The sequence below is a fragment of the Hoplias malabaricus genome, chromosome 7 (genome assembly GCF_029633855.1).
Source record: "Hoplias malabaricus isolate fHopMal1 chromosome 7, fHopMal1.hap1, whole genome shotgun sequence".
NCBI lineage: Eukaryota > Metazoa > Chordata > Actinopteri > Characiformes > Erythrinidae > Hoplias > Hoplias malabaricus.
In genome coordinates this window covers 38669029-38689882 of record NC_089806.1, presented here as the reverse complement: position 1 = coordinate 38689882, position 20854 = coordinate 38669029, and the positions used below count along the sequence as shown (strand labels likewise).

Genomic DNA, 20854 nt, shown 5'->3' with positions numbered 1-20854 from the left:
CAGATCTGCATCGGAAATGATGATCATCCAGGAAATGCTGATTAAACATGTTCTTAAAAGCTAATGGTTGGTGTTTATTGTGGTTTTATGTCATGGTCATGTAGACAGATGAGTCTTTATGGAAGGACGTTTACCCCAGTGTGACTCAAACCTGATCTTTTTAGGGCTGTCTGGACATCCGATGAGTACCTGATTTGTGTGCATTGTGACATGAATGTGAACAGTCAGATTAGATTTCATGTGCCTTTTTGCCTGTACGCATGTGCCTAGAGCTTTCACCTCAGCCAGCACCAGCAGTACGGCAAAACAACAATGGAGGAGAGGCTCGAGCTACGTCCAGAATAGTGCCAAACTCCCTACATAGTGCACTTCACAGATTATAAACAATACTGCACACATACTTTTCTGTCCTCCTGAGCAAAATATGATGCATGGATGAGTGTAATAATGTGTGTGCTATAATATTTTTCCCAGTTTTAAAACAACAAGTCAAATATGATCTTATTTGTCGATTAAAAACAAATGTGAGCTCTGATGTAGGGTGGAGATTTTACAGACAGCTGGCTTGTGCTGGATGTCTGCGTTTCATTGTAACTGACAAGTCTCTGTGGACAATCAGTGCTCTGCAACGTTTACACAACACGGATTATTTAGTCCCACTTCTTGCATGGAACCACAAGAGAGTAGGTACTAAAAAAGTACCCACTCCAAGGTACCCGGTAACGAGAAGAGTAGAGTAGGGTAGAGTAGAGTAGAGTAGGGTCAAGTAGAGCAGTGTAGAGTAGGGTCGAGTAGTAGAGTAGGATAGAGTAGAGTAAGGTCGAGTAGAGTAGACTAGGGTCGAGTAGTGTCGAGTAGAGTAGGGTCGAGTAGGGTAGAGTAGACTAGGGTCGAGTACAGTAGAATAGGGTTGAGTAGAGTAGGGTCGAGTAGAGTAGAGTAGACTAGGGTCGAGTAGAGTAGGGTAGAGTCGAGTCGAGTCCCATGCTGTCGAATAGCGCCATTTAACATTAGTCACACTGTCAATAGAGAATTATTTATGGTATAATCCACTGTTCAGCTCACGTCAATGTTGATGTCTGTGGAACATAGTTGAGATTTCATTTGCACCATCTCATACAGTGCACAATGTGATAAATTTAAAGCTGTTATGGCGGTGTTGCATGGACTTTATATTCTGGGAAATAAATAACAGTGGCAGCATGAATGAAACCCTTGACTCCTGACATGTTCATATGCTAATGCCCAATTGATTTCAGAACAGCACCTGCTTCCATGACATTCTTTACTTCATGGTGCCCGTGGCACATTTACGACGCTGTGGATCAACATCTGAGCATCTCAACATACAGTTGGAAGTATCCAATCGGCGGATTCGTTGTCAGCTCTCGGGAGGACCAGCTTTACCTTGGTCCCTTTGTGTAATCTGCCGGGTTATATTTGGAGCAGCACGTCAATACCGATGCGCCACTGTTGACATGGTCTGGAGATGAGGACTGTGGTAGAAGGTCACACACACAGAGAGATCCGTGCTCTTCGAGGCAATTGTCTTTCAAGACAATACAGGAAATAAAAATATATATATTTTGGTGTATTATCTTTGTCGCCAAGATTTCTGTTTCGAGTTGGAGCAAGCTCTCGCAGGTGTCGTTACAAAAGGAACACATCAACAGCTCGCCATAATCCGAGGAGATAAAGAACAAATCAAATTGGATTTGTGCATTACATCCTGTTGTTGTCTTTTTTCAGGGCTGTGGAGCTTAAACCTCTGCGGAGCGCTTCTCTTGGGGCTGATCCGGCATTAGTCTACCCTATTCCAAGCCTTACCTTAAAGCTGTTCTCAGATCAGCAAGAAATACAAGAACTGAGTTGTTCTTGCTGCCTCCATCTGGGTGGTCTCTCTGTATTTAGGCTGTCAGATGATCCGAAGGGCTCTCATTGCCTCCGCTGGTGGGATTAAGCAAACCTCCAGACACGTTCCGGAAGCACGTCCACACACTTTCAGTGTAATGGGCTGGAAGCAGTGTTGTGTGAGAGACTGTGGTTGTGGCGTTTTTTTTGGTTATTTTTACGTTTTTTTAGATTAAAAAGCTGTTTTTGCTGCTCTCTCCTAATAAGGGGGTAATTGGTCTGACTGGAAGGGGGCGTTCTCTCGCCCTCCTCATCACCCCTCACCCCCCGGATGCTGAGCTTGTAGAAGTGCTCGTTTGGTTCCTCACACTTCCCCTGTGATTTCACACTGCTTTCGGCTGGGTACGAACAGCTGTGTCCTCCAGGCTCCCTCCCTGGACGTGATGTGAGAGAGATGGCTGTGCCGCAGCTTTCAAAACCCTCTGTTCAATAATGAATCCCACTCTTTATCTTAATATATGTATCTGATTTTGATCTATATTAATCCACATTGTTCACCTTTCACATTCTGAACCAACATAGTGACACCTGGTGGCCTGGATGTATAAGATATTCTGCACTAAACCTGTTTTGGAGTATTTTCTAGTACAAGGGACAACAGGGCATTTTAACTTTTCAAGTGACTTGCACTTTACAGAGGAAATATATGTACTCACCTAATTAAAAATGTATAGTTTATAAAATATAAAAAAATACACAATAGTTAGCTATAAATCATTAATTTCTTCATTCATTGTCTGTAACCCTTATCCAGTTCAGCGTCGCGGTGTGTCCAGAGCCTACCTGGAATCATTGGGCGCAAGGCGGGACTACACCCTGGAGGGGGCACCAGTCCTTCACAGGGCAACACAGATACACACACACATTCACTCACACACTCACACCTACGGACACTTTTGAGTTGCCAATCCACCTACCAACATGTGTTTTTGGACTGTGGAAGGAAACGGCAGCACCTAGAGGATACCCACGCAAACACAGGGAGAACACACCACACTCCTCACAGACAGTCACCCGGAGGAAACCCACGCAAACACAGGGAGAACACACCACACTCCTCACAGACAGTCACCCGGAGGAAACCCACGCAAACACAGGGAGAACACACCAAACTCCTCACAGACAGTCACCCGAAGGAAACCCACGCAGACACAGGGAGAACACACCACACTCCTCAAAGACAGTCACCCGGAGGAGACCCATGCAGACACAGGGAGAACACACCACACTCCTCACAGACAGTCACCTGGAGGAGACCCATGCAGACACAGGGAGAACACACCACACTCCTCACAGACAGTCACCCGGAGCGGGAATCGAACCCACAACCTCCAGGTCCCTGGAGCTGTGTGACTGCGACACCTACCTGCTGCACCACCGTGCTACCCATAGCTATAAATCAGCTATATATATATATATATATATATATATATATAGCTTTTTTTTTTAATATCTGTGTTTCTATGTACACACACACATTTCATAAATACAGCAAATTTTTGGTACTAAAAATATCTTCCAGATAGCAACACAATGTAAGATTTTGTATTTTTGCTCCTGGGCTCCCTCTACATTTACAGAGTATAATTCACGTTTACAGCACGGTCCCGAACTCATGAGGTGGAGTGGTTTCCAACTCCCTCAAAAGTTACATAGTGCAGTTTCTGCAGTGCTGAGCCCAGAGTAGCAAGGACAGAGGCTTATTTCTCTGTATTACAGGTCAGTGGAGCATCACAATGATTTTGAAGCTGTAATTTTACAGCAAAAATACTACCTAGTGTTTCTTAAAGAATTGTCACCCTGGAGTGATGATTATAATCAGGCTGACATTCTGCTGCCAAGGGAGCTTTTGCATCCAGTGGCAGATATAGATAGGTGTGAATTTGCGGCTTAATTGTTGTTTATTCTTATTTTTATGTTTATTTTTCTCAATATGTTAATAACTAAATAACAAACAGAGCCCTGTTCGTGCTGGAGTACTTTCTTTATTTTACCAACCAGGTCTATGAATTTATTGTAGTGTAAATCTGCTAGAGCAGCACAGGGGCACAACAATAGTGTTAAACCCTGCAGGGTCCTAGTGTCCGAGGTTCAAGCGTCAGTTGTGTAAAGAATTTGCAACAAAGCAGAGACTGTTCCAACAGCAAAACAGAGACAAAGCAGCTATTAAAGGCCATGTTTTCAGAAGACACTTTGGGTGACGATGTAGATTAGCAGGTGTAGTGTGCCTGTGTTTCCCGTATTGGATCAATAGCAATCAGCCACCGGTATCACCCTAATAATTCTCCCTGGGTGAAATGAGGACTGCATTTTTCTGTTGCTGACAGTTTTAGGGGCCTTGGTCCAGGGAAGCCATCTGGACTGGGGACGGATTCCTCAACACATCACACATCCAAGTGCAGAGCATCAGAATTTGTAGCATATTCGAGGAGTGTTGCTTTCACGTTGTGAATTACCGCGTGAGCGTATGTGCAATGTGCGCGTGTGCAGCGGTGAATATAAATCATAGATCTATCAAAAGGAGGCACACACTTGTGTCGTTTCAGTGTTTGCTCATGCATTTAATCTGTGTGTGTAGGCTCCAGATGTTTAAAACACCTCCTGACCCCATCTGTCTCTCTCTCTCTCTCTCTCTCTCTCTCTCTCTCAGAACCTCCTTACCCATGCTAAAATCATGTGAATGCCCAGTCTCGAGTGGCTTATTAAAATACAGTGATTTTTTTATGTGTAATTCTTAAAGTAAACTGTTCCTCCGCCGTAAAATATAGTCCCTTCACTTTACAAACAGTATAATGTAAATATGGCATCTTGGTTTTCTTTCTTCCTTTCCTTCAGTTCTGTCCATCTCTTAGCTTCATTTATTTTTACTGTTAAGACTAAGTTTCTATTTCTTGTTTATAAAACTGGCGCATTAATACAGAAATCAGTGGTTGTGATGCGTCAAAAGTGTGTTTATACAGAGTGTAGCTTTATCAACACATTTGAACTTGGCTCAGCCAATCAGATTTCAGGACAGGAGTCATCTACTGTATAATTCTTATTAAAAATGAGTTCTCACTACTGTTATTATTAGTAGTTTATAATAGTACTAGTGCACAGTGTCTGCACATGTACGTTTTTACACAAACAGGATCTGTGAGGGGTTAGACTTTTAATGGTGTGAAGATGCTGATAACCTCTCTCTCTCTCTCTCTCTCTCTCTCTCTCTCTCTCTCTGTCTCTTTCTGTCTCTCTGCAGGTTGATTACTCAGACTGTTGGCCTGCTGTACGTGGGTAACTATGACGTGCCCTTTGCACAGATGAAGGTGAGATTGCTGCTAAATCCAGCTTCACACCTATACCAGGCTCTGGTTCTGTCACATAGCTACAGATGTGTCTCCAAAGACCCCTAGACCTCTTCACACTGCTGCTCTACATGTCCCCATTCCTCTCAAAGTCATGGTCACAATAAGCTGTGTCTTCATTGTTGCCATTCCCCATGTTAATATGGTGTATAGTGGTTTAATGTCTTCTGATCTTTACCTAATGCGTATAGTGCTAAAAACCAATGCCCATTCTTTACTTTATGACACCAAACACGGCTTATTCAAAAGCCGTCAGTGTAATAGAAGTCTATGAGGTAGCTTTAGAAGCAGACATTCAGTTCCTATCAGTACCAGCGCAGTGAAGTGATGTGACTTTAAGGGGGTACAGTTAGGAAATGAATACTGCACCATTTTTGGAAATTTGGTGCAATTGCCCTTTAAGACTACGGCAAAGCTATAGTATGACCATAACAGTGTCTATTTCTGCTGAAATGCTTTGTGCGAGCAGTGTTGTTGAAACCCTGAGCCCTGATGGAAAAAGCAAACGCAATTTTGGGACGCCGCCTATTTTTGTTTGGAATGAGGCTCGAGGGAGCTGTCAGATTTCCACCCTTCTCTCTGTCTCTCTCTCTCTCTCTCTCTCTCTCTCACACACACACTCACACACTCACTCTATATAATGACTCACTGATCTCTGACGAACGAGCATGTGTGTGTGTGTGTATGCAGGCCTCTCGCTGCGTTTGGCAGCCCCACAAAGTTAGCCGGGCCCACTCATCCACCCGGGAACTTTTCCTCTTCTCTCTGTTGAGAGGTGGAGGTCGACTCTGTGTGACGTCTCCGTCAGGATCAAACCTGACGCTCCCTCATTAATCCGAACACACCGCACAAAACACTCCCGCTTTCTTCAGGTAGCAACAGGGGACTCGCAGTTTGAGAGGAGGAAGGGGCTTTAATCCTGGCTTCTTCGTGTGTGTGTGTGTGTGTATTAGAACGTGGAAACAATATCCTATGTGCCACACTTCTTTCTTCTTGTTCTTCTCTCAGAGTAAGAATGTTTCTGCACAATTAATACACGGAATATGACCTTTTTGAGGAGCAGAGCTGTGGCACAGTTAAAACCCGATCAATGTCTGTGATAAAATGCTCATTTCAGCAGCACTTTTGTGCTAAGTTTAGCCTTTTCTGGATCTGGATGTTCTGGACCCTGTTCATCCAACATTTCTTCTGAAATCAAGGGTATTAATAGAGACTTCATCCCCATTTGCAGCACTAACAGCTTCTCTTCTACTGGAGAACACTCTGGCTTCCAACACATAAACATAACTGAGGTCAGATGCTGGTGTTGGACGATCAGCTCTGGATCACAAACCCCACTCCAGCTCATTCAGTAGGTTGGAAAACACAGGGGCTGTACACATCTCTGGTTGAGACTTGGCACGGAAGATGGTGACCAAAAGCGTAGGCATCTCCTTCCAATCCATGCTTTCAAATTAAGATTCTGGACTGGCGCCCCCTCCAGGGTGTATTCCCGCCTTGCGCCCAATGATTCCAGGTAGGCTCTGGACCCACCGCGACCCTGAACTGGATAAGGGTTACAGATAATGGATGGATGTCTGTATTTTTAATTTAGTTTATCCTTTATTTATTTATTTTCAAATTCATTTTATTTGAATTCACATAAACAGCAGGTTTACTGTGGTATTTTGTGACATTTTTCTAAAGTTATAGTCTAGGAGTAGGAAATTGTATTTTTATAAAGTGCTTATATTAATTACCCGTGTGTTCAATCTCTAGAATAAGCTCTTTTTTGAAAAATCGTTTGTTCATAAACACAGATGTTAGAGCACTGCAATAAAAATTGGTTTCTGTTGCCTTGAGCCGCTAAGAGACATAGCAAGCTCTGTGGCTGTTTGAAAGTTGGGCTGGGTTATGCATTGCCTAATCAGATTTTAATCTCCCTTGTGTAGACAGCCTAGCTGATATGAGGACTTAATAATTCATCAGTCAATTATAAACCCCACTCCAACAGTGGAGACTATAAAGAGCTGTGGAGTGCCATAAAAAGTGTTACGATGGCTAGACATTAGGCCTGGAAGATTTTGGATTTGTTTGATATCCAATGGGTTTCGGCTTGTGTGACATTTTCTTTTACTGCTGTGCGGCCAATTGCACTACAATCACTAAAACAAAACAGTCTCTGGAACTTGTACGTAAGCACCTTGCAGACGTGATTTGGAAGGAAGCACAGTTGTGCCAAGAATTTCAATAAATAAGACCTGCCTCCAAAGCCCAAAATATAGAATAGAAACATGGCCAAACGTGTTCAGTGTTTACCTCTTTAAGTCCGCACTAGAGCTACAAGGTTAAAGGATCTCACTAAGGCCAAGTCCCATTCCTTATTTTTACCCCTACCCCTTGGTTTCAAGTGTCATCTTACAAGGTGTAATGTGTAAAATCTTCACCTACGAAACAGGGCGACCCTTCAAAAGCCTGATACATAATCAGCAGCTCTGCCAGTCTGCAGTGATATCAGAAGTGCGACCTCAGGCACAATCCGCTTTCGTAAGAGTTCCACATTCATATGTCATCACCCACTCCTAACTAATTATTTGAATTCAGGTTGGTTTCTTCAAAATTTTCACCCCCAACTTAAGTGTTTCAGTTGCATCTGGCGCCAGAATGTAACTGCTTCACCATTTAATGTGAAACTGGAATTACAAAAGCTAACTACAGAGACTACAGCGTAATTCTAGTCATTTTATACTTGTTATGAAATAGTCATATGACATCTATGAAGAATTAAACTAAGATAATATAATGGTTATTATAGATTTTAAAGGAGAAAACACTGACACTTGTGACTGTCACAAATAAAGGATTAAATACAGAAATATTCTGTTTTTAAGCTGTCAATATTAATAACATTCCTCTCCTTTTCGAAATTTAATTTCTCAGTTATGGATTCTGCTTTTTTTTTGGTTCTCAAAATGTTTGCCGCTATTTTGATGCCATAAAAATGAAAACATCAAGCAAGAGCATGAGAATGTAAGAACCCACACGAACACTCACTTAGAAACAGCCCTCAAAGCCTCATTTCTGCCTTTAGGAAGAGGCCATAGTAAATATCGCCTGCGTAAAGCAAACCTTTTCTCGAAGCTCAAGTACCAATTAGTTAGTGTAATTAGTGCTGAATACAGCAGACAGTTTTTTCTATTAAATAAGCCACTGAATCAGTTCCATGTGTGTTCCATGTGCCTGACGTTTAGTCTGATCTCTATAAATATATGAATGAAATGAGTCAAGAACCCTCCATCCATTTACGAGGAACAATAGCATGGAAATCAAACCAGTGAGTCACAGTGGAATGGGTTTTTTTTGGCTGTGGGCTGGGGTGGGGTGGGTGGTGGTTTGGGGCTGGGCCCATTATGCAGTCTATGCCTCGAGTGCTGCACTGATTGGAGAATTGTTTCCATGCAAGACATGTCCCTCATTTTTTTAATTACTTGTTTGCATCTGCAGTCCCTACCATTAAAGTCTTGTGGCTTCATTAGATACGGCACAATTAGCAATGCAAGACAATAATTGATTGGGTGATTGATCGAGGAAAACTCAGTCGAAAACACAAAGAGCTATTCTCCACCAGACAAATGACTTCTTGTTAAATATCCACAAGGAAAAAAACCCTAGTGCCTCTGTTTGTTTTGCCCATTCGTCTGGTTTTTGCCGCTCCGCCACTGCTCTGACTGCTCAGTTATTGTGGCACTTGAAATAACGCACCAATTTTCTCTGCCTTTTCAGTCAGGAGGAGGCAGAACAGGTTTTATTTCATTCTGAAATAAATAAATCAACATTTTAAACTCTACCATTTAATCAGCTGCACAGTTTTCTCCCTCGCGGCAAATGCCCTCCGTCACTGTTTGTGGCGTCCACAGTTGATTTCTTTCATTTTGCTGAGGGTGAACAAGGCCATAAAAATGGACATTGTTTCTTTAAACAGTGGGTTTGAAGCAGGCCAAGCCTTCCCCTGAAAACTTTGGGCACCGTGATTAATGCCTGTAATGAAAATGGTGCTCTGTTGTATATGCAGGGCCTCCATTTTATGTTCTGGGTTCTCTGCTGTTTTGTGGGTTCTCGTATACTATGTTTACCAGGTTATTCAGGCAGCATACAGGCTTCTTCTTCTACATTTAAGGTCCTTCAAAAACTTGGGTTTGCTCTGCTACATTCTCTACAGTTCTCTCTGCGGTTTCCTGGGGTCTCTGCTGTATTCTGCACTCACATTTATGGGTTCTGTGTTGTATTGTTGGCTCTGTAGACTCTGGTCTTTCAAATGCATTGCACACTGTGTGCTGTATTGAGTTCCCTTTTGAATTCTATATTGCATATTGAGTATTCTGTTCTCTATGCTTTATTCTGGCTTTCCTTTGTATTTCATAGTTCTGTGTGCTGTTGTCTAGGTCCTCTGCTATATACTAGATCTTGCATTGTGCATCCTGACGTCTCTGCGCTTTAATCTGGTTTCCCTGTTGCATTCTGTATGCTCTGTTTCAGATCGTCGGTGCCGTTTTATTGATGCTCTATTCATTGTATTTAATTTTCCTCTATTTTGACCTTTTCTTATTTGTTTATTTTTAGGGGGCATTCTCTGGCTCTAGTCACGCTCCTCAGGTCCCTGTGGGTGAGTCTGAAAGCCGGAGGCCTCCCATGCAACCCGCCTTTATCAGACTCTGACCCTGCAGAAGTGTTCAGCCACTAATTACTATTATCATCGCTACCATCTCACACGATTGCTTTGAATAGGTTTTTAGGTGGTCCGGCTTGGCTCCGAATGAGGCTCAGAACGACTGAGATAATGCCTCGAATTTACAGAGCTCGATAGGTTGTGATTACCCCTCGTCTTCTGTCTGGCTGATTTATCACAGACAAAAAAAAGAGCCTCTTTTAGTGAAGTATTGTTTTGTGTATGCAGAAGCCCCTTTCCTTTCATTGCTGTCCTCCTCGTGTCTCATTTCTCTCAGCGAGACAAAGGAAGACGTCTCCTACAGTTATAGAGGAGACACAACCAGAAAGTAAATCAACTAGTAAAGAAAAAGGTGCAACACTCTCAAACTTCGTGGCAAATGACCGCACGTGAATGGTATGGATGGTCTCCGATCTTTAACCCTTTTCTTTACCCCATTGGACCATATAAAATACATACACTATGTAAACACTACATGTCCAGAAGGTCTTAGACACCCCTTAGAAAGGTGGATTCAGCTCATTCAAAATGCACTCACATTAAGTTGTGCTCACACGGTGTGTTTAATAGAATGGAACACACTGAAGCAACTGCACATGAGCCTAAGGTCCCCATGCCCAATGCTAAGTGCAGGCCAGAGAGTGTAAAGCCCCCACAGCATTGAGCTCTGGATTTCTTCAGACACACACTGTCCCTTACCATTACTTTTAGAACAAGGGTTGACATAGTTCTCCTTTATTAGTTTAACTAGTTTTGCCGGGCCAACATCGGCTGCATAGGCTTCGCCATACAGGTGTATTCTGGCATTTAAACAATGGGAAATTAGGGTCTAGAATAGAAGCTGTGGTGCTTATTATCAATGCCTTTGTTTACATCTAGTTTTTAATTCACAATATCTGTAAGCGCTTATCAAGTTCAGGGTCGCGGTGGGTCCGGAGCCTACACGTAAACATGCAGTAACACCCTGGAGGGGGCGCCAGTCCTTCACAGGGCGACACACACACACTCACACATATTCACTCACACCTACAGACAATTTTAGTCACCAATCCACCTGCCAATATGGTGTTTTGTACTGTGGGAGGAAACTGAAGCACCCGGAGGAAACCCACACAGACACAGAGAGAACACACCACACTCCTCACAGACAGTCACCCAGAGCGGGAATCGAACCCACAACCTCCAGCCTGGAGCTGTGTGACTGCGACACCTACGTGCTCACACACTCGACACAGGGAGAACACACCACACTCCTCCCACAGTCCAATCCACCTAGCTACACATTGGTAGGTGCATTGGTGACTCAAAATGGTCTGTAGGTATGAAAATGTTCCTTTTTTTTTCAACCCTACCCCAAATATCATTGGTATGATGTAAGGGTGATGAAGAGAGAGTTTTCCATCTTTTTCTCAGCTGGTCATTTGTCTCACCACACATTTATTAAAAGTTGTCAGCACTGTCGGCCTGCAGTCTGACTCTTAGCATGCAGAGCATCTCCAAGGAGTTCAGTGAAGAGCCCTCCCCTACTACAGCTCCTGTACGAGAGGAAGATAGGTTTTCAAGATTTTTACAATGAGTTTTTCACGATGAGTAGTGGCCGGCTCGGACACCCCAGTGACCCCCTGCTGACTGACTCATAACACAGCCAGAGAGAGAGAGAGGGAGGGGGAGAGGCTGGATGAGTGTAAAAAGGTAGCATCACAATGTTTGAGCTCATAAAAGAAGAAGAGCCAGTGTTATCCCCCCAGGCATTTTGCTCCGTGGAGAGGGGGTGTTGTGACTCAGTCACCTCTTTCTGAGTCATTTTTCAGCAGCTGAACTTTCAGCTTTTCAGAGCCCACTGCCTGAAACACATACTGGGTACAGCCTACTATAAACCAGCCGTCCAAACCTGCTGCTGAAAATATTGTCTGGTTATTATTTTAGGTGCCGTTCACTGATTCACAGCAAAACAGTTGAATACAAACATAGACAGCTTTAGCCGTGTTTGTGTTTCAGTGCCAAAGCAGGGCGCATCCGCTGCTTTCAGAGTCGAGTGAACACAAAGACTTGGACTAATTATAAAAATGTATAATGCATTATAAGGTATACATAATACTTTATAATGGCTGCTATAAATCTGTATCACTCATAAATAAATACAGCTACATTCGTAACAATGAATGTAGTACCCATGGTGGCCAATCACACTCCTTTGTGACCTGGCTTACCTCAGCTTCTGGACATGCCTCTGAATGTTAGCACTGAGTTAGAAAGAAAGAAAAAGCCTGTTCCCTGTATTCTGCACTTCCACTTCATTAATTCACATCAGGTTCAGTGTGGAATGCCCTTAAAAACAGATACATGTCACGTACAAACAAGAACATGACCCCCATTGTAGAGAGATCACAACCGAAGATCAGAATCAAGCAATAAAACATGCGCTGTGAGTGCAGCCTTAGAGTTCGTGACTGACAGAGTCAGAGCTGTCAAGTCAAGGGCAGATGGGGCTGCAGACTTTCCTTCCACACAAGCAGGAGCACATGCAATTCCACTTGTTTGATTCATTCTCAGTCTGCAAACAACCGGTGAGGTTTATCTGGTGTGCTTCTGGTTAGAATATAAATCTGCAGATACACTGGCTCAGCAACCACACTACAGCAGCAAATAGAGGGAGTGTGTTTTGAATGTGGTGGTGACTAGGTATGTGTGGACCAGCCACAGCAGTGCTGCTGGAGTTTTGTCGTTGTAGCTCATCTGTAGCTGCACAGTTTGTGTTGGTTGTCCTCTAGTCCTTCGTGTTGGTAGGCTATTCTCACTGAGGGGTTTAAAAACTCCATCCATCCATCCATTATCTGTAACCGCTTATCCAATCACGGTGGGTCCAGAGTCTACCTGGAATAATTGGGCGCAAGGCAGGGATACACCCTGGAGGGGGTGCCAGTCTTTCACAGGGCAACACACAGATGCACACACACAGTCACTCACACACTCACACCTACGGACACTACTGAGTCACCAGTCCACCTACCAACATGTTTTTGGACTGTGGGAGGAAACCGGAGCACCCGGAGGAAACCCACGCAGACACAGAGAGAACATACCACACTCCTCACAGACAGTCACCCTGAGGAAACCCACGCAGACACAGGGTGAACACACCACACTCCTCACAGACAGTCACCCGGAGGAAACCCACGCAGACACAGGGAGAACACGCCAACTCCTCACAGACAGTCACCCGGAGGAAACCCACGCAGACACAGGGTGAACACACCACACTCCTCACAGACAGTCACCCGGAGGAAACCCACGCAGACACAGGGAGAACACGCCAACTCCTCACAGACAGTCACCCAGAGGAAACCCACGCAGACACAGGGAGAACACACCAACTCCTCAATGACAGTCACCCGGAGGAAACCCACGCAGACACAGGGAGAACACACCACACTCCTCACAGGCAGTCACCCGGAGGAAACCCACGCAGACACAGGGAGAACACACCAACTCCTCACAGACAGTCACCCAGAGGAAACCCACACAGACACAGGGAGAACACACCAACTCCTCAATGACAGTCACCCGGAGGAAACCCACGCAGACACAGGGAGAACACACCACACTCCTCACAGGCAGTCACCCGGAGGAAACCCACGCAGACACAGGGAGAACACACCAACTCCTCACAGACAGTCACCCAGAGGAAACCCACACAGACACAGAGAGAACACACCAACTCCTCAAAGACAGTCACCCGGAGGAAACCCACGCAGACACAGAGAGAACACACCACACTCCTCACAGACAGTCACCCAGAGCGGGAATCGAACCCACAACCTCTAGGTCCCTGGAGCTGTGTGACTGTGACACTACCTGCTGGGCCACCGCGCTGCCCCAACTCCCCATCACTGTATTATATATAAATCATACTGTTCCGTGGTGCTCTCCTGGACATTTTACAGTTTAGGAACGTGGTGAACGGCTGCTAGAAATATGCAGAGCTACACACGAACTACAGTCTACAGTCTTAAATAGACAATGAATGTAGATACAAGGTATTCGTATGGTTTCGGCTGATTTTTGGAATAACGCACTGCTGCCAAATGCAGGCTGTGTACAGCAGAAGCTGCTTGTGCTGGAGTGGAGGCCCCCAGACGGTGAGGGAAGCACTGGGCAGGTGTTCAGGAAACTGGGAAGACAAAGTTGGGAATGGATTTGGGTGGCGTCTAGTGAGAGACAGAGATGGAGAGAGGTGGTCCTGACTGCCGATGCTGGATGGAATAGAGTGTGAATCGAAGGACGTGTGGTCCAGACCGAAGCCATAATGGAGTGGATTTGGTGGGATTAGGCACCAAGTCTCCTCCACGATTGTTGCCAGGATCTCACGGTTACAACTGGGGCGTGATGGCGGCCGGAGCCAGAACTAACAGGAGCTACTCCCTCACTGCCAAATGAGGGAGGATTATCCTTACTGGCTCAGTTGGAGCCCTCCGAGTGTGTGGGAGTGTGTGCAGGCAACTATATTTGGGTTTCCATCAGTGTGTGTGTGTATGTGTATATGCAGTAATAGCGTTGTTAGTAGTGTGTCCACGGACATTTGTGATTCCCTTCTGTCCTCTTCCTGTGCATCCTTTCTTCATTCTGAAGCTCCCAGTTCCCCCCTAACTCACTAACAGATGCCCTTCATGGCCGGAGCACACAGGCTTTTACTTACCCAGCATGCCATAGCACTCAGAGGACCAGCATTTCCTTCCTGAGCTGCCCAATCCTCCACTATCCCGCAGACCTGTGGCGCTTAATTCATTTTCTCTCTGTCTCTCTCTCTCTCTCTCGCTCTGTCTCATACCCATCGCCTTGCTGTCTCTAGGTGTCTCTCTACACCTTAAATACCACCTTAAGGGCATTCTCAACAGGCAGTCCCACCTCTTTAAAATTCTTAGAGACGCCTTCAGACTCAAAGGCACCATTTCCCCCCTCAGTTTCTTCACAGAGCAGTCGCTGGTTTAGTTTGATGCAAAATGCCTGATTCTAGAGAAACCTCCTAACTCTTGTGTTTTCACAGTGGTCTTCGTTTAGCTCTTAATACCATGCTTTTGAAATGCATTCTTATTGTTTCTATGTAATCACCTTTAGCTTCTCTACATCTGGGCCATTAGTGTTTGAATTCCCTGAAAAAGATACATGTTTTCTTTATTCAAAACGTGGTCATTTACCGATAGCTTCAGAAAATCACTTCCCACTGAGATCTTTGAGAAGTTTGGGAGCAGGTAAAAATCCCTCGAGGCTGAGTCAGGGCTGTAGGGGGGAGGACTGATGTCACACACAGCACGATGCTCAAGTTTTCTCAACACACTCCTGTTACTCAGAATTGTCTGGTTTTTGTAGCAGTTGTAACAGAAGTAATGATGGAAATAAGCCGGTGTCTTCTTTATAAACACTCAGGAACGGTCACTTCTTGGATGGGTGGGTGGGTGGGTGTACATACCCCTCATAAACATGTCAGAAAATACGATGTTTTACCATGTTTTTATGTGTAATTCCCCTTTTCCTTTGTATATAATGCTCTGTTTTTACTCTTCCTCCGTAGGTGTCAAAGGAACTGAAGCAGTACGATAACAAGATCATCGAGTGCACGTTCAAAAATAACTCCTGGGTGTTTCTGAGGCAGAGAATAGACAAGAGCTTCCCCAACTCGTACGATACAGCCATGGGTTAGTGCCTGCTTCTTGACCTCTCATGCACTGGATATTCAAAGAAAGCATATCGATGCTTTTTATCAACCACATAACGACGAATGTGGGCAGCAGCTCCAGTCTCAGGCAGTGGACGGCATGTTTACTGTAATTGAATAGTACTTCATTTGTCTAAATACCAGTCTCTGTCTGTCAGTTATTCGACATTGAGAAGGTCGTAGAGGGCGTTGGCCTTTATGTGATTTTCTGGCTGTGACACGCCTACTCATCCAGGGCTGAGGTTAATCATATTTGTGTTATCTTTACGACATATTTCTATGATAAATACATTGTTTTTATTGATTTACACATACAGCATGAATACATAGTACAGCATAATTACATAGACATGAGCACAGCGATAGAAGCAGGCTTGAAAAACAGGGTGAGACCTCAAGATCTTAAACTACACGGGCTGTGTTTACATGTGAACATTCAGATTGAATTCATTCCCATTGTCGTTTAAGACAGCTGTTTGTATTCACATTGTAATCATCAGTCTGACGGACCGCTCACTACAAGCAGATCCATAAAAGCCCACTATGAGTAGACGTTATCATGACAACAAGCATCACGAGTCCAGTCGGAACGAGGTGAACAGTAGTATGTTAATTTTCAGTTGGTTTTATTTACTTTAAAATTAAGGCGCACTCACAGAATATCCTGCGATATTCTGCGGAGCCTGCTGGGTGCCAGTCCCACCGTTGACGATGTAAAACCTCGGGACGTAAGTGTGCAATAATGACATGCACCGGAGAGTAATCACTCGCTACTTTGTGGTTCATCGTTCGTGGATTCGCGGGTTTTTTCAAGGGGGCTTTTTTATTATTTCCATGTATTAGACTGGGCCTGTAGGTGACACAATATATCATTTACAAGTGTTTCTTACGTACAGTACATGTGTTGTTCATGTCCACATCCGAGTGAAATTTACTGACGCTAAATCACAGCTTAGGAATGACTCTATTAAAGAAACTGGTGGGATATCACATGTAGTTCCAGCTGAAAAACATTATAGAACGACTGTTTAATGGAGAGGGTGTGTTGTTAACAGTAACAGGGAGGGGTTTAAAAGTCCAAACATTCGTTAAATACATAAAAAAATATCTTTCCTTTACTTCGCTTTTAGCGGATGGTCTTGGAACACATCCCCCGCCAAAAACAAGGGATCACTGTACTGAAGAAAATCAGACTTATGTAGAATTACGAATTTAATATGAAATGGAGTCATTTATGGTTATCCGGGTCCCACTGGACATGACGAAAGAGCAAATACACCAGTAATAATGTGTTATCTGTTGTCCTGTACGAACTAGGCGCTTGTTAGGTTAATGCAATCTAATGCAAGATTTGTTTATGTGGCTGTTATTCTTTGTTTAACTAGTGTGTATCGAGCACATATACACCTCACATTAATAATGGAATACCAGACTGCATGTAAAAATGTCATGCTTCAGATATCTCAAAAGTAGCTTCAGGTTATGGGGGAAAACTCTTCTACTTGACTTACTTACTTATTTATTTATTTATTTGCCTTTCTATTAGGCAAATTTGGTATCTGATACCTGCAACAGGGTGCTTTTTTTAGTACCTCTTCACAAGCTACCTCAAAATGTTTCCAAAGCCAGCTGAGGTGAAGTCACCAGTTCAGTGTCAGGGAGGAGCTGTGGTAGTGGAAACGGAAGCAGGTACCAGGTACCAAAAGCAAGTAGAGCCGAGCAGAGCAGGTACCAAGCAGCGGAAAAGCACCAGAAGTCAGCTCACATTTGAGTAGCATTTAACAATCCTTACTAGATTGATTACAGTTCGCTGTTCTTTAGGAATCTAGTGGTAGAAATCTGTGTCAGCAATAAAGCATTTAGCTCTAAAGTAGACGCTTTCGCTTGCTGCAGGAGCAAACAGCAGGCCGTGGGCTAACACAGCTCAGTGAGGTCTCAGAGTCAAAGGTTGTCTAAGGGCACCACATTGTTTTCCTACGTTTCTTTGCCTCCAGCACTTTGTAATTCCCCATGGACTCGCATATAGTTTTAACCATCTGTGCTATGGATTATACCTTTTTTTTATGTTTGAACAGCATCTGGCCTCGATTCTCATTTCCACTTGGCTCTTGGCCGACTCAGTAAAGGTGCGGACGTTAACAGCAGCATGGCTGAAACGTGTTTATTATGGATAAAATAGTAATGCCTTCCCTGTCTCAATATCTCCCGCAGGATGTGGCCCTTCATCACTTATGCGCTAACGTCCGATTCCTGTCTGTTCTCCTGTCTCCCTACAGCTGTGTGCAACAGTATCAAGTTTCCGGTCACTAAGGAAAACCTCCTGGAGTTTCTGGACCGCTGTGCCCAGTGCCAGTCCCGAAAACACCCCTCGGATTTGGACACCCAGCTCATGCCCCCTCCTCCTCCAAAGAGACCCAACCATGGCTTACCGTAGCTTGGGTTTAGGGACTAGCTTGAATTGCGCTAGTGTAGCAGGTTGTGTTTTGTTTGTGTTTCTTTTTTTTTTTTTTTTCATTTTTATTATATTTTCTTTGAATCTCCAAAACATCGTCCCATCATCAGCCGCGAAATGAACAGTGAGACATTTTTGTGCCATAGCTTCACCCCTTCAATAGGACATCCAACAGATGGCAAACATGACCTTCTTTGTCATCTCTTTTAAAAAAAAATGATTGAGGTCCATTTCTGAGACAAACTTATTTCATTAACAAATAAATAAATGTGTTTCACTGGCATTTCTTTACCTCCGTCTCTGTTTTTTTTAAATATTTATTTTGTTCGCATCCCAGCTTAGTCTTAAACGAGCCGATGACAATGTGGGGTCGTTCCAAGCGCTACCGTCTATGCAGATTGGCTGACTTCTCAGACTCAGTTTTAACGTTTTCCCTGCTTTGGATGGACTCGTTTTCCACAGAGACCAGTGATATCATTGCTATAAAACAGTCTGGACCAAAGGACTGCTCCAGCCCGTTTCTGAAAAAAAAAAAAAAATGAAAAAACACAGAATCGCGGATGTCTACGACAAGAGCCTGGACTCTGTTCAGTGTTCCTGCACTAATCACGTCCCGCTACCTTTTTTTTTTAAACCTGTCACTCTGTTCCATCATGAAGTCAGTCACAGGACCCGATGTTGGGCTGATGTGGTTACAGTATACTGTGAATGACTCAAACAAGCTTCGCTACCGTTAGAATTCATCTCTGTTGTTAGCTGAGGTGACCTTTTCCTTCACATTTGATTCTCATCACATCTCATCCGAACGTGAAGCCCTCTTGAACTTCCTTCTGGATTAGTGCAGCCGGACGATTCCAGGGAGCAGACTGTCCTGTCCCTTCTGATTTAGAGACTCCCCTGTTTGACATTCGCTTTAGAAATGCCACAGCACGGGGTCTTCGGAACGAAGCGTCTCCTACCCTGTCAGAATGGAGGGTCAAACAGCAGCAGTTCCAGACCGATGGTGCAAGACCAGAGTGTATTGTAAATATGCTGGTACCCAGGCTTCTCTTACTGCTGTCCAGTGAAGTGAGAAACTAGACAGTAGGTCTGTCCCTAAGGCTTCTGCTATTCTGTTTTTTTTTTTTTGGCTGATACCCTCAAACCCAAAAGAGAATCCATTAAATTTGATATAGAACACAATGTTACTCTGCGCCTTTACACTGTCAAATCATATTACAGACTACGACTTATTATTCATAACTCCTATTAGCTCTTTAAAGGAACACTAGGTAAGATTCTGTATTTTTGCCTTTGGGCTCCCAGTGCAGCTGCAGAGTGTAATTGACCTTCACAACGCAGTGGGTGGTTTCCTACCCTCCTCTAAAAGTTGCATAGTGCAGTTTCTGCAGTGCTGAACCTGGACTAGCAACAACTGAAAGCTCTATTCTCTCTGTTACAGATCAGTAAAGCATCACGATTATTTAAAAATGCAATACTGAGGTATAAATACGACCTAGTGTTTTTTTTAACTACACTGTAAAAAATTGCTGTAAATTTACAGCAAGTCTGCTACAGTATTTTACTGTAAATCACAGTATTTACAGTAAATTATTGTATTATTCAATTACAGTAATAAGCTGTAAATTTGAGAAATTCTGAGAAATGTTTTACAGTGTATGAATCACTCAGCCCCATGTTGGGACCAGCTGATGAGGAAGCTTAGGGTATTGGGCCATTGATAGACTCCTAATGGAGCTGCTTAGTCAAGAAGGGACAGTCCTACTGGACAGGATCTTACCGTAGACTTTGCTTCACACGGCTGCAGTTGACTATTCCCAGTGTGCTGTGTTTGTTCAGTGTAATCTCAGTTGTGTGTTGTTTTGCTTTGAGTTTGGGACCCCCTCCCCACCACAGAATCACCTGAGCGCAATCGGCCGCTCCCATAGTTCACGCTCGCCTTTTTTTGAATGCTGTTCTGTTTTTATTTGAACCATTAAAGCAGCACATGTCAAAAACCCTCCAACTTTGTCTACACTTCCATGACAAAGAGCGCAGATTAAAGTGGGTGCGAGTGTGTAGGATGCGTATTGTGCTGGAGTGATGGCTGCATTGTGTGTTCTTCTTGGACGTGTACACACACACACACACGGTGCCTGGCTGGCAGCACTTAAAAGCAGGTCGATACTCATCAAAGCTTTCGTACCTTTTGTCCTGCAAGTGAACGCCCATATTATAGGCAACTTCTTATGCGGCTTTTGTTCTTTTCCTTTTTCTCTTTCTCCTTCCATCTTTGATTTCCCTTGTTTCTCACTCTTACTGTCTGCCTTACTACTCTCTTCCTTGTCTTGCTGCTTCTCTCTTTCTCTCCCTCTCTGCCTCCTACACACACACACACATACAGAGCATACAAGCAGACACAAGCTCACACACAGTAGGAAAATCTCCTACAGTGTAGCCCTGAAGAGCGGACAGATGGACAGCAGACCTGCCGTGTGTGTGTGTGTGTGTGTGTTGGGGAGAATCAAGCACGCATCTGAAGCTCTTGTTTTTGAGTTCTGTTGAAATGAAGGATTCTTGGGGCAAATAAAGCTGTATGTGCTCTACACCATTTCTGAATTCCTCAGATTTCAGGAACACAGAGCCTTTCCCGACTGACATCAGTCTTTGACAGAATCTTTTGTCAGATTTTCATGCACAAGACTGCACAAAAAGGGCATCACACACACACACACACACACATTTCTGCT

At 44.0% G+C, this 20854-nt stretch overlaps 1 protein-coding gene across 1 annotated transcript in view; it reads left to right on the top strand.

Moving 5' to 3' along the window:
* rngtt (RNA guanylyltransferase and 5'-phosphatase) overlaps positions 1 to 20269 on the top strand; it is a 178495-nt gene extending 158226 nt beyond the window's left edge. Inside the window, exons 14-16 of the mRNA XM_066677731.1 lie at positions 5150 to 5216; positions 15530 to 15653; positions 17950 to 20269. Coding sequence (XP_066533828.1) covers positions 5150 to 5216; positions 15530 to 15653; positions 17950 to 18107 — 349 coding nt within the window. The 3' untranslated portion in view covers positions 18108 to 20269. The remainder of the gene's footprint in view (positions 1 to 5149; positions 5217 to 15529; positions 15654 to 17949) is intronic.
* The last annotated feature ends 585 nt before the right edge of the window (positions 20270 to 20854 follow it).